The sequence below is a fragment of the Spea bombifrons genome, chromosome 12 (assembly GCF_027358695.1).
Source record: "Spea bombifrons isolate aSpeBom1 chromosome 12, aSpeBom1.2.pri, whole genome shotgun sequence".
Classification (NCBI taxonomy): Eukaryota; Metazoa; Chordata; class Amphibia; order Anura; family Pelobatidae; genus Spea; species Spea bombifrons.
Genome location: NC_071098.1, coordinates 12,502,146 through 12,520,985, shown reverse-complemented (window position 1 = coordinate 12,520,985; position 18,840 = coordinate 12,502,146). Strand labels below are relative to the sequence as shown.

General features: G+C 41.6%; 1 protein-coding gene across 1 annotated transcript; it reads left to right on the top strand.

The window, feature by feature from the left end:
- Positions 1-637: 637 nt before the first annotated feature.
- On the top strand, positions 638-17,446 carry ZW10 (zw10 kinetochore protein). Its single transcript, XM_053451580.1, has 16 exons — positions 638-825; positions 3,065-3,199; positions 3,750-3,851; positions 6,497-6,574; positions 7,489-7,648; positions 8,474-8,623; positions 10,582-10,773; positions 11,169-11,332; positions 12,208-12,390; positions 13,343-13,572; positions 13,959-14,030; positions 15,185-15,354; positions 15,503-15,633; positions 15,875-16,006; positions 16,093-16,295; positions 17,248-17,446. Exons 1-16 carry the CDS (start codon positions 721-723, stop codon positions 17,366-17,368), a joined length of 2,328 nt encoding a protein of 775 aa, XP_053307555.1. The 5' UTR covers positions 638-720; the 3' UTR covers positions 17,369-17,446.
- Positions 17,447-18,840: the final 1,394 nt, after the last annotated feature.

Below are 18,840 nucleotides of genomic sequence, written 5' to 3'. Positions count from 1 at the left end.
AGACCGTGGAGGTGGAGGACTGCAGATTCTCCCTAAGGTAAGTACATATACATATACATATATAAACTCACATAGGATGGAGAGCTTTTGTCACTGGTTTGCTTACAATACGTATAGTAAATCTGCCTTGTTCTTGGTCATGCTGTATATCAGATTCCGCCACCAGATGGCAGCAGTGTCACTCAGTAGCTAAAGAGTCTCCTGCCAGCTCAGACTTGTTTTGAGGTGTATCTGGAGGTATGCAATGGGCTCGTATTTTAGGAGTGACTTTTACCTACACACTGAGGGCTATATATACGTCATATTAGAACAAGCAATGAAAAGATTGTATTGACACTTGTGGGTTATAAATAGCTACTTTACATAAAGGTATGCGATATTTGACAGTTTTAAATCCTCCGTTAACTCTTTGAGCTAAATACTATGGGGTTCATAGAAAAGTAGTCCAGCACGGTACTGTTGTTGTTCACAGAGCCAACGTAAAAGACTACAAGTCCCAGTAAACTGTGCCAGTTCTGCTGTGGGTCCCATTTCCGTTCTCATCTGTCAGGCCTTGTGCCGCGGTGCATACCGGGAGTTGTAGTTCAGCTTTTCCCGTCCCCTTACATTCCTGATACCCGCAGAACTACTTTCCCCAGCGTGCCCTTTTCGTAAGGCTGAATCCCCGCCAGTGACGATTTGAAATCGGCCCCGTCAGCACCGGGAACCGGGTGAGCGAGGATGGCGTCGTTCGTCACGGAGGTGTTGGCCCATTCTGGCCGCTTGGAAAAGGAGGATTTGGGAACCAAAATTAGTCGCCTGTCCCGGAAGGTGGAAGAAGTGAAGGTGAGACATTCCAGCGGCCATCTGCTGTGTGTTTATCCCACAAATGGTCATTGAGTTCAGTGCAGACATGCTCGGGCCGCTTTATATCCATTTCGTATTAAACTATTTAATGAAGTGCTAGAAGCTCTTTAGTCACGTGTCCCGGCGATGTCACTGAGGTAAATAAACTGTATCTGTCAAATAATCCCAGCTCTGCTGCCTGTGATGATAGAACCTGTAATAATGATTATTTATGGACTTGTATAGCGCCATCATAGACTGCAGTGCTGTACAATCTGAGGATAAAGAATATGTGGTTATTCGCTCGCTCACTTAAACTTTGTAAATAAAGGATACTTTATGGGTAACCTACAAACATATACAAGACACTTTGTGACTTCTTTTTGGTACTGAACATGGCGATATCCCACAAAATAATGCAAATGTACACTTATTAAAGTAAAACAATGTTTCCTTTAGTTCCTGTGTCCTCCAGCTTTCTTGCCGATCTGATTGGCTGCTTGAAACAGCCAATCAGTAGCAGGAAAACTGAGCAAATGTGAGTGCTTTCTGCACATGCGTATTGTGGGGTCCCACATCAGACCCCAACTGGGCTATCCCCACCTGTCCCTTTTTAAAGAATCAAGGCATGATTTTTGGATGTTTTTATCATGGAATGCATACATTGCTGTGAAAAAAAAAAAGAATAAAAGAGCTAGGATTAATGAAGTGGGACTAAGCACTGAAATACATATTCAAAATACGATACAGTCAGTAGTAACATTTCATTGGTTGCCATGGTGACAGGATCACCGTTGGAAATCTGCACCAAAATCAATTCTTATAAATATGTAATCCCATTTTTTTACATTTATTTTGTCGTGTATGATTACCACATCACGTGACTTACACAAGACCGACGCGTAATATTAACGATTATTTATTTAAGTCATGGGTTATGTAATGTTTTAAACCAGGGATCAGCCAATTTGGTTCAGATTCAGGAGCCATCCAAAAAGTTTAGTAGCCGGCTTTTTTTCCTCCTAATCATGTTTTTATTTTCATGTATTACCCCCCCCCCAGTCTGCAGTTAAAGACGATTCGACATAAAACACATCTTTCTTCAGTGCTGCAGCTTTCTGTACAGTAACACGGGTAACCCCTTCATGACAAAGGGTATTTAAGTGTGCCTGCTAAGGATTAATTTATTTCAAGATGTAATATTAAACCATATTCACGTTAATATTTCAGCACCGATATATAAACATTGAGATGTGCTTACTACTTTTTCTCCCATTTTTTTCCTTAGTTTTCAACATTTTGGTTCTTTATAGAGCTATCTGTGGAAGCTGTTAAAAAATTTTGCTTTCCAAGTAAACAGGATTTTGTGATACTTCAATAACTGTCAATATCAAAGAAAACATAACAAAAGAGCCCCTATAGTGTATAAAGTAAAAATTAAGATATATAATATTTATTACAAGCTGAAAACACACTGACAAGCGACATTTAAACCTAAATGTGTAAGGGTCAGCATTTTCACTGCCTGCTGGATTTTTTGTCTCTCTCCTTCAGGGGCAAATCAAGCAAGCAAGCAAGTTCAAATGAAAGATTAGTTTTATTTGAAGATGCGTGATTGATTTACCCCTGAAGAAGTCAAGTCAAAAACGAGTAGAACTATGTATTAAATTTTTTGTTTTAAATGTGTTCTGGACACTTACTGGTCTACAGCTAGGTATCCAGACTGCCGAAGAAATGTCGTGCCTGCTGCTGACTCACTATGAGGAGGGAAGCATGTTCTTACTTCCAAATCTCCGAGTGGATTTCAACCAGAGACCTTTAATCCTAAATTGAAGTTTATTGGGAACGGACTTGTCAAGAGTATGAAAAGAAATCCCCATTTATATGTTATAAAAATGTGTAGCTGACCATATCCACTTCTGGTAGTGAACTGAATTGTATCTGTGTTAGTGAAAGGCTTGAGGATTGAATCATCTCAGGACTCGTCCATGACCACTGCATGTTAGACAAAAACTTAATTACGCTCTCTACCACTTTAAAGGGCTGTCTGTTGCCCGAAAAGCCTCTTCAATGATGGATGCATGTTACAGTACTTAACCTATCCAAGTGTAAGAGTATGAAGAAAGTATTTGCCGGTGGATGAAAGGTGGAAAGACCTGCGCACTGCTTCTTTAACTTTATATAACACGGATTTGCGTCCTGTAAAGAAACCTGAAGATCACTTTGTTTGTCTCCGCAGGGTGAGGTGTGTGATCTGATCAATAAAAAGTATGACGAGTTCCTTCCCAGCATGCAAAGCGCCGAAGATCTAGTGAGACAGGTGCACGGACTCGTCGGCGATGTGGATGTCCTAAAGTCAAGAATAGAGAATGAGGTAAGAGGCAGCGGTCACGGAAATAGCCGCGCCGCAGTGTGTCAAGGCAAAACAAAAAGTGTATAACTCATGGCTGGGGCGAAGATCCTTACTATCTATGCCTACTATCCCTGACAGCCTCACCAAAGAAGAATGTATATTCAAATACTTTGTGAATACTTTAACATGCGTTCTTTAAAAGCTGCAGCTATCCTCCTACTCCATGTCCTGCCGATTCTTGTCTTGTTAAACAAGCCACGGCACCGAAAATAACTGGGTCCCAGCAAAGAGACAGATTCATGGGGGGGGGGGTTACAGAACATAAACGCATTTACACAAGGGACCCCTCAAAAATGTAAGGGACCTCTCAGCTATCATATGCATTAAAGTGTATAGGATTGCTGGAGTGACCCAGAAAAAGTGAATTGAAGCAGGAGCAAGTAAAGATAAGCACATTTCATGTATAGATTTTTTAGAGATAATATGTGTCCATGGTCATATATAAGTGTGTTTTTATTATATCAAATATTTAAATTAATTTTACATTTATTTTATGTTTATTTAAATCTAGGTACAAAGTGACCTTCAAGTTGCAATCAGCGAATTCACTGAATTGAAACAGCAGCTTGAGAAAAACAATGTTATTCTGAGTGTTCTGAGTCAGCTGCAAGAGGTGAGTGCATTTATTATTTATTGTTTTATATAGCACCATCAAATTCCGTAGCGCTGTACAATGGGTAGACAGGACATGTAACAAGTAGCATGGAACATAACAAATTGACTAACAGAGACAACAGGTGAGGAGAGGGCCCTGCTCAAAGGAGCTTACAATCTAGAGGGCATTGATGTATATGGCGCTCTGAAACTGTCCGCATCCATCTGAACATTAACCTTCCGGCAAAGATCGCCAACGTACCGCTTTTAGTAGTAATGGTTCTTATACCGGCTGTTTAAATATTCAGATGAAAGCCATTTGCCGTCCAGTTCTTGTTTGATCTGCTAATGTATACAGGTTGCACTTTAATAATAGCCTGTAGGAGAATGAGCTGCCAAACACCCATCTCTACCCTGACATCACTATGAAAGGGAACTCGCACTGTTTTCAAGATAAACACACGTCAAATAATAGTTTACACGGTTGTATATTTTCACGCGGACTCCTTATTGCTTTCGGATAAGGAATATCATGCCTTATTAAAGTCTGTGGAGGAAAGGTCTCCATTGGCATTGCCACACGCATACAACTCAGGGTGGTGTTTATGTATAAAGAACAATCCTGGTGAAAAGTGATGAGTGGTGCGATCATCGCAGCAGCCCGTGGAATATTGTTACGGAGCGCTCTGCTTTTACCTCTGTGCCAGAACTACGGCTTCTACATGAGACCCAGTCTGATATTTTTTCCCCAGCAAGCTCCGTAAGCTTTATCAGTTCAAAGTTTAAGCGTAGTTAAAAAAATTCAGATTTTGTAGAACACGATCTCTAGAGAATATTGAAAATCGGCCTGTGATCGCTCCTTATTTTTCTTTAACAAGTAAATGTCACTTATGAGAAATGTACACACGTATGAAACGTTTTATACGGTATTTTAAGTATTCTTAAAGCAAAGTAATAGTGATATTTTTAAACTTGTAGCTACATATGCCCCAAAGTTTATATTCTCTGCCTATCAAAAATATATTTTTCTTCTGGTGTTTTCATAATATACTCATTGTGCAATGTTTCCCCTGCAGATAGGTATAGTGTGTATACGCATATTGCTTAAGAGTGAATGAATGACTTGTGAATGAATGGGGCTTTTTGTCTGTCTGTATGTAAGTATGCCGCTCACCTCACTACTTTCTCAAACTGAAATGACATGCTTCCGCTGTAATATCTTAAAATCAGCCAAAAAGTTTTAGGAACGACTAAATATATATTTATTATATATATGACTAAAATATATGTGTGTATATGTATACACTAAAGTGTTGTAGGGCTGCAACTAACGATTATTTTAATAATCGATTAGTTGGCCGATTATTTTTTCGATTAATCGATTAATCGGATAAAAAAACAATATGCAAATTTTTCATTTAGTTTAAATAATTTAATGAAATGGATGTTAAAAAACAACTTAAAATTTACATTAACATTCTTATTTCGTTATGATGTAGTAAAAAACAATATTTTGCCCCCTGCACTTTGCACCGTGCCCCCTGCACTTTGCACAGTGCACCCAGTCTCCAACTCTGCCCTGCCCCCACATTCTGCCCTGCCCCACACTTACACCCTGCCATGCCCCCAGTCTCCCACTCTGCCCTGCACCCCCACCCCGCCCTGCACCCAGTCTCCCACCCTGCCTTGCCCCCCCACCCACACTCTGCCCTGCACCCCACTCTGCCTTGCCCCCCCACCCCCACTCTGCCCTGCACCCAGTCTCCCACCCTGCCCTGCATCCCCACCCCCACTCTGCCCTGCACCCAGTCTCCCACCCTGCATCCCCACCCCCACTCTGCTCTGCACCCAGTCTCCCACCCTGCCCTGCATCCCCACCCCCACTCTGCTCTGCACCCAGTCTCCCACCCTGCCCTGCATCCCCACCCCCACTCTGCCCTGCACCCAGTCTCCCACCCTGCCCTGCACCCAGTCTCCCACCCTGTCCTGCATCCCCTGCCCCCCACCCCCACTGTGCCGTGCACCCCCACCCCCACTGTGCCGTGCACCCCCACTCACCCACCCACACACTCACTCACCCACACACTCACCCACACACTCACCCACCCACCCACACACTCACTCACCCACCCACACACTCACTCACCCACCCACACACTCACTCACTCACTCACCCAACCACCCAACCACTCACTCACTCACTCACTCACTCACACTCTGCCGTGCACCCAGTCTCGCACATAGACAATAGACATAAAGAATACTTACCTCCGCTACGGACTCGTTCCATTTCCAACCTTCAAATTGAAAACTTTATTGAAATCTTGATAGTTGAAGCGCGTCACATCCGTGGTCACGTAGCTTGAAGAAGGCGGAGACTGCAGAGCTGTGTAGCAGAAGCGGGGAACGCTGGCGGAGGTAGGTAAAAGGAGCCGAGTGCTCCAACGACGAATCGATCACTCGATTAATCGATAACGGAAATCGTCGACAACGATTTCCGTTATCGATTATTATCGATTTTATCGATTCGTTGTTTCAGCTCTAAAGTGTTGTATAATGTGTAATATAAATATATATATATATATATCTCTAGGTGTGTGTTTGTATCAATATATAATATTGCTCCTTTATAACTACTTAAGTTCCTGAATATTCTGTCTTCAGTTTGACAGCGCTATTGACCAATATAATTGTGCTTTGGCTGAAAGAAACTACATCACTGCAGCCCAACATCTTGAAAAGGTAATTCTTTTTATTAACGTGCATTTGCTGTATCGGCATGAGTCAGAATGTGAGTGAGACGGCCGAACCAACCGGCGTAAATACGGAGACCCGAAGAAACTTACTGCGGGTGACACAGCAAAGATAAAATGTTGTCGTCCCTGCTACCTTTTATCTTTGTGATGTTACTTGTTACAAATAAACCTTCATGAAGAAGCACTGTAGGAGTCTTTTTTTTTCAGTCTAGAGTGTGACCAGTAAGTAAGACAAATCAAAAATCTGTCCAGTGAAAGTTTTAAAGCTTTACTAAACTTTCCGATTTATGTTCATAAAATACGTTTTTTATTTTTTTCTTATTTTGAATGATTGGGGAATTGCTTTTTCCATCTTCTCCATCAGCAGTTAGTCGGTGATGGGGCTTAAGTACAAACCAAAGGGATTCTCACAGAAACACCATGTTTTGTTTAAAAAAGTTTCATTATAGATGTATATGTATTGAATAAAAACAAATACATGGAAGATAAGATATAACTGTTTTCATGATTTCAATGTTTGTATATAAGGTAGCTATAACACAATGTAATGGATTGTTGGACGTGTTCGTATGTGTCGGTGACTAGAGGAGGGTGATGTGACAGGCGCTAAACCAGACATCAAACTGGGCTTGCCTTCCTCATAAGGAAAGTGATTAAAAAAATACTGTAGCTGGAGAGATGTTTAAGCTTTTTTGGCTTCCTCAACTCCCCGCGCCTGCTCTTCCGGTTTTGTTGTAACCTATTCATTTCTCTTTTGGGTATAGTGTGTATGTGTAATTTATTTATATATATATATATATATATATATATATATATTGTATAATGGTATATATATATAAATTGTATAATGGTGTGTGTGTATATATATAAGTGTATAATTGTAAATGCATCCATTTCCAGGCCCAGAGCAGCTTTAAAGTGTTGAAGTCCCGGAAGGGATTTGAGCTCCCGATGTTGAAAGCTCTCGGTATCGAGCTGACCGTGCAGAAACAGAACATGCTCTACCACCTCGGGGAAGAGTGGCAGAAGTTGGCTGTATGGAAGCTCCCGCCGTCCAAAGGTACCTGCCTCTCGTTACTAGCCAAATTAAAGACTTTACTTGTGTTGAACCCGCCATTTAGTTATAGAGTGTCAAAGAGGAACTATGATGTCTGAGATTAAGCAAACATGGAATAGCTGAAGCTTGGCACCCATGGTGTCTTTGTGATGGTTGAATTTGAATCCCACGCTCTTAGTCCACGAAGAAAGCTGTAATATGTTTGCCTGTTTTGGCAGACATTAATCCCTATAGACTTTAGTGTTGTTCAGTGGATAATGCGAACCTCAGATGTGTTGGGCTGGAGCAGCAAGAAGGCATTTCTAAAACCCTCGGGATGCTTGTGGAATTTGCGTTCTTCACCTGGTTTGTTGTGGTATCGCTTCTCGGCCTTTTGGCTAGGATCAAGTGAGTACCCGTGAGAGAGGGAAAGCTTGGTCCTCTGGCGTTAAGGCTGTGATAGCTTTGAAGCCCTGAGGCTTGTCTGGAGCCCACCGAGCCGTGGCCCTTGCCAGCGTGTGCGTTACAAAATAAATGCCTAGTGTGCTTCCCAGCGGTCAATACAAAACTGGCGATGTGCTAACCTCACGATAGCACCTAACCTCACGATAGCACATCACCAGTTTTGTATTGACCGCTGCGAAGCACACTAGGCATTTTTTTTTATAATTTTGATCAGGACACAGACAAAGTACCGAAAATTGTTTTATCACATTTTTTTGGGACACCAAAAAGGGCTTAGTGGGACTGGGTTTCCGTATGGGTGGGCATTGACATTGATAGTTGAGAATGTATGTTCTGTTCTGCTCTTCTAAACTAACCGCCATCTTGTACCCTGCGACTTCTCAGAAAACACCAGTTTGGAGATGGTTTTGCAAACCGAGCTCCATCTCTGGACTTTGCCCTCAAGCGATGAGTCCACGTCTGTTCCTTTGCTGGCTTCTGTCCTGCAGTCCTTGGCTATCCTCGGGGAGCTCAACACGAAGCTGAAATTCTTCAGTAAGGACCTGATTTTTTTATTTTTTGGGGGATAAATCTGCAGGGTGTCTTTGATGTAGGGCTGCAACTAACGATTATTTTAATAATCGATTAATCGGCCGATTATTTTTTCGATTAATCGATTAATCGGATAAAAAAAAACAATATGCAAATTTTTCGTTTATTTAAAAGAATTTAATGAACTGGATGTTAAAAAACAACTTAAAATTTACATTAACATTCTTATTTTGTTATGATGTAATAAAAAACAATATTTTCAAAGTACAAGAACCCAAACACAATATTTATGAAACAAAATAACCCCAAACATTCTGAAAAGAGGTGGACTATTACTGTTCAAGAAACTTTGCCCCAGCACTTTGCACTTTGCACCCAGCACTTTGCACCCAGCACTTTGCACCCAGCCCTGGCACTTTGCACCCAGCACTTTGCACCCAGCACTTTGCCCCAGCCCTGGCACTTTGCATCCAGCACTTTGCACCCAGCATTCAGCACTTTGCACCAGCACTTTGCACTTTGCACCCAGCCCTGGCACTTTGCACCCAGCACTTTGCACCCAGCCCTGGCACTTTGCACCCAGCACTGGCACTTTGCACCCAGCACTTTGCACTGTGCCCCTGCACCCAGTCTCTAACTCTGCCCTGCACCCAGCCCTGCCCCCACATTCTGCCCTGCCCCCACACTCACACTCTGCCCTGCACCCACTCTGCCCTGCACCCACACTCACACCCTGCCCTGCATCCCCACCCCCACTCTGCCCTGCACCCAGTCTCCCACTCTGCTCTGCACCCACACTCACACCCTGCATCCCCACCCCCACTCTGCCCTGCACCCAGTCTCCTGCCCTGCACCCCCCACCCCCACTCTGCCCTGCACCCCCACCCCCACTCTGCCCTGCACCCCCACCCCCACTCTGCCCTGCACCCCCACCCCCACTCTGCCCTGCACCCACACTCACGAACCGCTCTGTGCGAATGGAGCCACTCGCACAGAGCGGTTCGCTCTGTGCGAATGGAGCCACTCGCACAGAGCGAACCGCTCTGTGCGAATGGAGCCACTCGCACAGAGCGAACCGCTCTGTGCGAATGGAGCCACTCGCACAGAGCGAACCGCTCTGTGCGAATGGAGCCACTCGCACAGAGCGAACCGCTCTGTGCGAATGGAGCCACTCGCACAGAGCGAACCGCTCTGTGCGAATGGAGCCACTCGCACAGAGCGAACCGCTCTGTGCGAGTGGAGCCACTCGCACAGAGCGAACCGCTCTGTGCGAGTGGAGCCACTCGCACAGAGCGAACCGCTCTGTGCGAGTGGCTCCATTCGCACAGAGCGATTCGCTCTGTGCGAGTGGCTCTGTGCGATCCGTGCACATAGACATGAAGAATACTTACCTCCGGAACGCGTCACATCCGTCACGTAGCTTAAAGAAGGCGGAGACTGCAGAGCGTGTAGCAGAAGCGGGGAACGCTCGCGGAGGTAAGTAAAAGGAGCCGAGTGCTCCAACAACGAATTGATCACTCGATTAATCGATAACGGAAATCGTTATCGATGATTTCCGTTATCGATTATTATCGATTTTATCGATTCGTTGTTTCAGCTCTACTTTGATGCAAACAACGTTGGGGTTCAATTTATGTAAACATACCAACGTTTAAAAACCATTCCTATGCCATGCATGTTTAAATTCCCTCACTGTATTAGCCTCTACTACTTCTGCTGGGAGGCTGTTCCATTAATCCACCGCTCTCTCAAATAAAGATATATGAATGTAATTTTTAGTTCGCCCCCAAATATGTTACAGAATTCTACTAAATATTGGTAAGTTGTGATATTCTGTATGTACTCATTATTTAAACATTGGATTTGTCTTTTAATTTAATATAAGCTTATGAAGTGTGGGACATGACGTTTATATCCCAGAATCCATCTTCTATTCCATTTGTTTACCTTCTCTTTCCCAGGCCAGTTACTGCTCAATTACATCCTTAAACCCCTGGTAACGTACCCGGCCCTACATGCCCAGGTGGACACGCAACCACAAGGAGTCATCTTGCGTTTTGAAACCATGGACACAGATCTGGAGCATCCGTCTCCGGCAGCGGTGTTCCTGAAGTTGCAACTTGTTCTAGAATTACTTCACAAGCACTTACTGGGTATGGAGAAGACATTTTATCTAAGACGAAGGAAAATATTTTTAATCTAAGCGTATAAATTGGGCATAGCTTACTTAATCTCAATACTAGGCAGTTGGGTTTTGGCTGGAGCCGTTTATATTATATATTATATAAGCCACAGTCTAGCGTTGTTACAAAGATACTTATTAAAGAAATGGATATTTATCTTTATATGAAAGAATATTCTGCCCTCTGGTGGAGGTATTGAGGTATAACTCAATAGTGACATGAAGGTCCTTTTCTTTTTATGTGAGGCAGTTTTTTCTTTGCTGGGAAATGCGGGGCCGTGTAAAGTGTCTTTATTCACAAATCACATTTTTCTGATCACACATCTGTGAAGTTACGTGTTGGTTATGGGTTTTACTTCTTAACAGATGTGCCGCTCGAAAACTACCAGCGAGGTGAAGGATCGGTCAAGTTGGTCTTAGCTGAGGTTCTCGGGGATATGATCTGGGAGGAGATCTCGGAGTCGGTCATCAAAGACTGTTTGGTCTATTCTATCCCGACCAACAGCAGCAAACTCGAGCAGTACGACGAGGTACTGAGACTTCTGATCATCTTGTTCCATACAAAACGTGTTCTAGAGGAGCCGCAACTTACTGCAACTTAATAAGAAGAGCTTACAGAACACGGCTATGCCGGCAGCTTTTTATTTGATGAAGAATGACTACCGTGTATAAACGCTATCTGCCTCATGCGTAGATCATGCTCCTGACTGTCCCTGTTTATTTTATCTTTTAAGTATGTCCAACTTGTTTTGGAACTGGGTGCAAAATGTAATAGGGATGAAATTAACAGGTTGTATAGTAAGATATCTGAGCTTTATACGTTTTCTGGTAACCTCATGGTGCAATCGTCACTTTGGATATGTTTTTAAGATGTACCCTAACATGTCATAAAATAATAATCTATAGGCATGTTTGACGTGACGCCGTGTGGGATGTTATTTTGGGCTTCTGGTGGCAGAATTTGGTTCCCAAGAAATTAGCAGAAGTAGTTCGAGCTCACAGGACTGTTTAGCACTGGCCACGGTTTGCGTACATGAGAGGTTAATAAGTGTGTATATTACCACTTTTGCTCAGTTATAAGATGACTTTGACTATAAGACAACCCACCCACACTTTAGATCCTATTGAAAGAAAAAAGAAAAGACCTGAATATATGATGACCCTACTGGGGGGGTTCCATGTCCCTGTCTCCTTTTTCCGCAAGTCTGCTTCTTCGCTTGCCGTTTCTTGTTCTTCTGTCTTATTCCTCTGTCTGTATGCACAGGTTTTTGTATAGTATCTGTCAAGTTTCTTCATTGTATATGAAATGCTTTTACTAGAGGACTTTCTTTCAGCCTCGGATCAGAGTCCGGCGTGCTCTCCTTTGGCACTGGGTAATAGCCGTATGTCTTGTTTTCCCAACCAGGTCATTAAGTCCACAGAGGAGTTTGAAAATGCCCTTAAGGGTATGAAGTATCTGAAGGGAGATGCCACAGAGCTCCTGAAATATGCCCGAAATGTCAATGCTCACTTCGCCAGCAAGAAGTGCCAGGATGTGATAGTAACGGCCAGAAACCTGATGACCTCGGAAATACATAATACCATAAAGGTTGGTGACGCAAAAGCACGTCAGATGGGAAAGGGCTAGGAACATCTTTGTTTAGGGTTTTTAAGCTGTCTGGACATACGTTTCACCAGAAGGGCCAAACGTCCGTACCGTTAGACACGCACGTTAAGTTATCTGGATCTCCGATTCAACTGTAGACAAAAATAAGACCTTAGACCCTTGAATGCCAGAACAGGTAGGCCGTGCTCCCTTGCTTTTCCTCTTTAATTTATTCACTAAAACATGAGTTCACTGTGCGTTTGTGTGGCCCCTCTGAGCTTCTGCCGCAAGGAGTGAGATGACCTTGCATAGAAAACAGCCATACGGCATTTACCTATACAGGGTCACCCAAGCTCAGGTCGTAGGAGAATCTCATCGAGTTGGCCCTTAATAATGCACAATGAAGTCCTGGTCATTTAACTGAACCTCCCATTTATTTATTATTTTTTTAATAATTAACCAGACTTTTTCTGGAACTCAGGAATTTCAGGCACATGGAGGTATGAAGATGAACAAATGTTACAGGCATCTTGTCGATCAGGCATCCATCATTTATCTTACTAGATGAGCTCAGGATTATCTGTTTCCCAGTTCTTAATAAACAGTTCCCCCCTATGGATTTTGCTGTAGTTTTCATTTGGTGTATTTTGGTAAATCTTGGACATTAAGTTAGTGTTTTCTTTTATTTATATTATAAAACCGTTTTTTTTTTTTCTTTTCTCCCTTCTTGCTTTTATGTGAGTATAACATTTTGTTTTTTTTAAATTATAAATATTTGGAAATTTGTGCAAGATTAATGGGCGATTAATCCTCTACTTGAAATAAATATCCAACACACCAAGGTGCTAATATTGTCTTTGCTGCTGGGATACATTTTTATAACACTCCAATAGAGAATACACAGTCTAAAAGCATAAGAAAGTTTGAGCTGAGAAAATTTCCCCTTAACTCATAGATCACTCCGGACTCCAAGGTGTCCTTGCCAAAGCTCAAGAGCCCTAAAGATGCGGAGAAGGTGAAAGGGCAGAGGAACCGCGCCCCAGAAGCCCCGGCTTTGGAGAACGAGGTTAAGCTGAGCCAACACTCCTTCTCCCTGCCAAGCTGCCGGATCAGTGAGTCTGTCGAGAAGTTAATGACGCTCGCCTACCAGACCCTTTCTGAAGCTACAGCCAGCAACAGGCCCTGGTTAGTAGGGGGACTCGAGCCCACAATGAACAGTTCAGTGCTTTGGTTAAAACTCATAACCCTATTAACTAAGCTCAAGTAGAATGATGTGGTCTTTATTCAGAGGTGATGCATTTTATTTATCAATCTAGAAGAAAAAAAGGTCTCAGATTAAATGATTCTTCATGGACAAAGATAAACGTATGTTAGCATTCTGATATGATACACGCGCTATAGCAAATATACCATAATGATACCTTAATAAATACAATAGGTGAATCTATAGAAGGGAGAGGAGACATAAAACTCTTGCAATCGCTGTGTGTTATTTTTGTTTGGGTTCACACCTGCAGTTTTTGTGTGTTTATTTTATTTTCTCTCTTTATACCATATTTCCTTCCTTTCAGCGCCATCCAGCTATTCTACACTGTCAGAAACATTTTCCATCTGTTCTATGATGTTGTGCCAACGTATCACAAGTGAGTGTTTTCTGCATCGCCATGAAATTCACATCTCATGCTGAACATTTTAGTAGTTTGTATTACATTAGTCCCATTCGCTTGGAGTTTCAGAGTGCTCCAATATTGCTGAATATATGTATGCTAAAGGAGACGGTACAATAGGTGTAATTGTATACGAAGTACAGTAGCCTTACAGACATTGTTATTGGGGTAAAATAGGTAAGCGTAGATGAGGAAAGGAGGTTCCTGCCCTGTAGAGGGGCAAATCGAGAGGATGAAGTGCATTTTGCAAGTGTTTTAACATACAATGTTTGTATGTTACTGTAGTGCTGCAAAAAGCCGTTCCAATGGTTTATTTTGAAGTGTGTGATGATAGAGAGTCCAAGACATATGGAGCAGGGAAGAAAAAAGTCTTTAGTCGAGATGGGACGGTAGCTGACCGCAGTGCATGTGATGTAGAGAAGGTACAGGTGAATGGTGTCTTATCAGAGATGGAATGAAAGATAGGGATACGTGGTGAGGAGCCCTGAAAGGGATGATTTTTAAGTTAATCCACTAATTTATGGGACGTGAGGATGTTAAGTTTAGTGTGGGGGTAGGTGGTGGTCTGGTGGCTGAGTTGAGGACGTATCGTTGATCAGAGATATAGGGAAGCAGAAGACGGGTATGCAATGAGTTACAGTACTCTAGACAGCAAAAGGTTAGTGCATGAATAAGTGGTAGAGTGAGAGAACTAGGAGCATTTTACAATATTTCCTGGGAATAGAAAATTGATGTAGATGGGTGCAAAGGAGGAAGTTGCTCTTCATAATATACTACTATAGGAAAATCCTTCTGAAATTATATTTTAAAGCTTTACAGATATATTCTGATCCTTATATCATCACATCATTTAATAGGCACACGGATACATAGTTTCATTGACTCACCAATTGTGTTTTTTTTTGTTTTTTACAAATTTTGTAACCGTGTTTGAAGTTAAAAAGTAATTTTGCTTTGACATTTGAAATGTGGTTTTCCTAACTATAGTATTTAAATAAATTTGTTTATTGTGATGTTCCATTGGTCGCTCTGGTAAAACACCGCTTGTGTACTTTGTATACGTTATTCTTCTTATATTTATTATTCTTTATACTTAAACTCTTAACTGGTAAAATATTTTTGCTTTGTAGAGAGAACCTGCAGAAGCTTCCCCAGCTGTCCGCTATCCACCACAACAACTGCATGTATATTGCACACCATCTGCTCACACTGGGCCACCAGTTCCGCTACCACTTCCCCTCTCCTCTTAGTGACGGAGCTGCCACTTTCGTTGACATGGTTCCTGGATTCAGAAGACTCGGTAATCCTGTAATCTGTTTCCTGGTTAATCTTGAGAAACGTACTATTATTATTATTGCAAACATAGTTTTAGAAGAACATGCATTTTTTGGACTGCTAAATCTTGGCATGTGCACCATGCTAAAGTAAATTATTTTGATTGGTAACAGGCACCGAGGTGTTCCTCGCCCAAATGCGTTCACAGAAAGGAGATCTGCTTGAAAGGTTATCAAGTGCAAAAAAATTCTGTAATATGGAAGATGAAGAGAACTACACAGCAGCCCACAAGGCGATTAGACAGGTAAGAGATAAGAGAAAAGAGTAAATGTGAGAACGAGAAGAGTTTCCCACACGTAACCATTACCTCGGTATAGTTAAAGTCACTGATTTAAGGGGTACTCTGGAGGGCCACTCTTGTCTTATCTAAATATGTGATGTGTATTAACATTCATATTAACATTCATGCCACATTACTCATGGATTAACGAATAGCGTTATTTTTATGTGAAGCCGTGCAGCGTTAAACTGACTTTCTCTTTAAGGTTATACACCAGCTGAGTTGCCTGGGGAAGGTTTGGCAGGATGTTCTTCCTCTAGCGATATACTGCAAAGCCATGGGCACCTTATTGAACACGGCCATCGCAGAAATGATCAGCAAAATTGCGGCTTTAGAGGTAGTATATTAAATTATTTTAGATATGTATCTTTTGTTGATCACTTAGGAATTACTCTTCATTTAACCGATTTTGTTTTCTGGAAGGATATTTCCACCGAGGATGGAGAAAGGCTATATACACTTTGCCGTACGATGATTGAGGAAGGCCCCCTGGTATTCACACCCCTGCCTGAAGAAAGCAAGAACAAAAAGTACCAGGAGGAGGTTCCGCTTTATGTGCAGAAGTGGATGAAATTTAAAGAGCTTATGATTATCTTGCAGGCCAGTCTGCAGGAGATTGTGGATCGGTGAGTTTCTCTTACCTCTCTTTACCATACTCCAGAATAAGCAGTCACATTGTTTATGGTAATGGTGTACAGCTAATGTCATTAAATTGTATCTAAACGTAGACAAAAGCTATTTATTTATATGGCACAAAGTGCCAAATGTGGGGTAATCACCATAGTAACTCTTTGAATATTTTCAGTGCTTGCCCCGCTGTTAGTAATTGCTCTTTCAACAAATTGCCCGTCGGTGTAATACCATTTAGTATTCTGTACTGTCTCTTTAAAAAGAAGTATTAGTATGTTTTCATTGAATCCATTCCATGAAGTGTATCTTGCTAAAATGTCTTAACTTAATCCTGGTCTTATTCACTGTATAAAACTTAATTTATCACACTGCCTACTGAACATTAATTGGCGACAATGGCAATGTAGCTTGCAATTGTATACGGGAAAACGTTTTGGTGCCAATAAATGGAAGTGTTTCACTCACTGAGTAGCACATTTGTATAACCCAATGGATTAAAAGTGGACCCATTTCTTTTATTTAGGTTCTCTCCTACTCAACCCAAAGATGGTATTTTTTCCTTGTCTTGTTTTCTGTTTAATACCATCCTTGACCGCAGTGCGTTCTAAATAAGATCTTAGAGAACCGCAATGCAGGTTTAGAACGGCGGAAACATAGAAAACGGCAGATAGGACCATTCAGCTCATCTAGTTTGTCCATTTAACCTGATCCAAGACTCTGGTCTTAATCATTCTTCGAACTTGTCTTAGATTCATGATATCTTTATGCCTGTCTCGTGTATTTTTGAATTCCCTTATTATATTAACCTTTACCATCTTCTCAGTAAACTAAAACTTCCTAACATTATCTAAACAGGTTTAGACTATGACCTCTTGTTCTAACAGTTACCCAATCCTGTCTTGAGTGAGTGCCGATTCCCTTTAATATTTTGTTTCTTTAATCTTGCAGGTGGGCCGATGGAAAAGGGCCACTCGCTGTCGAGTTTTCCACCAATGAAGTGAAAAGCTTAATACGGGCCCTCTTTCAAAATACGGAGAGGAGAGCTGCAGCTTTGGCCAGGATTAAATAGTTAACGTTTGCATACCTTCTGTAATTTTTTGTACATACAAAACTTGCTTGAGCGCCAGTAAAATCTGTTCTTAAGAAACGTGCCTCTCTCGTTTATCCTTTCCATAGTTGTCGATTATTTGAAATTGTGCCCAGTGAGTACCGCATTGCTTTTGGTGATCAGGGGCATGTACTCTAAAATGTGCAACTAATCCACCTGCCTACCGTCTGTTTTTTATTGCTTTGTAATTATATAGTGGGTTATAACAGACCCCCAGGATTACCAATGGGACCCAATATTTCCACTTACTACTCTTATTACACAAGTAGTGATGCCTTTCTCACCTTTTGGCTTCACATTAATATGATTTGTCACTATATGGTAGGGGTCCTCACACCTCCTTGTTTAAATGTTTTCATTTTCATATGAAACCTCACTAAAGACCAAGTTGTCTGTCGGTACAATCCCCCCATCAGTAACGTGTTTTAAGAATTGCATAGCGGCGTTAGAAAGTGGCCACCAGGTGGAATTGCCTGCCTACTATTCAACAGATTTTCACTCGTAATGTCTTCTGAACATATTAGTTATCAAAAATGTGCAATTTCAGGGGATAATTTAAATAAAAATCCCACCACAGATGCAAATCTTTTCCTAAATTGCAAACGTACAAAGTTAATTTGTATCCCCGCAGGTGAGAGATTGGTTAACTTTATAACACACAATATCAAACGATGCTAGCAACACTTATAAGCCATTTTATCAAAGAATGAGTGAAATTCTGCATCAAAATGCATATATATTGCATGAAAGGGACCGGTATATGGAAAACCTTCGATCAGCTGCGATTTATTCTTGGCTGTCTGCCAATTTAAACTCCAGAGTATTTTGTTGATCATTCCAAATTAGAGGCTAAAGCGCTGCTTTTAAACTAAAACCAGTAAACTACTTTGAAAATGTTAAAGCAAGTATGGCAAGTATATCACAATGTCCTTGAGCTTGGACTTCGCAGGGCAGATTCCTGAGACAAAAGCTTATCAAACTGTTCTTGCGATTAATTAAACTAAAACCGAATGCCACTCCAGAGTCTGCGTTTTAAATGGGCTGTTATATATTAAACCTTGTTCTGGAAACTGGCCATATTGAACTATCATACTGCTTGAAAAAAGGGTAGTGTGATGCGGAAAGATAGAATTCCCCACAGAAGTTACGACTGTCAAATCTCGTTAAATATGATTTATTATGTCACTTCAGTAAAACAGGGCAAAAAACCATCAGTGTGACAGAGAATAATTACTAGAGCAATTAATTATAATAATTGAAAATTCACCGCACAAACATTTTATGATTCAATGCGAGCCAGAATTTGTATTACTCCTATACGTCGTATATTTAACGTATTCTATTCTGCAAATCCTCGGGCTATAATGATAATGTTCCAGTTATTTTTTTTTATACTCGAAAGATTGTATCAACACCATGCCAGAGTCTTTTTA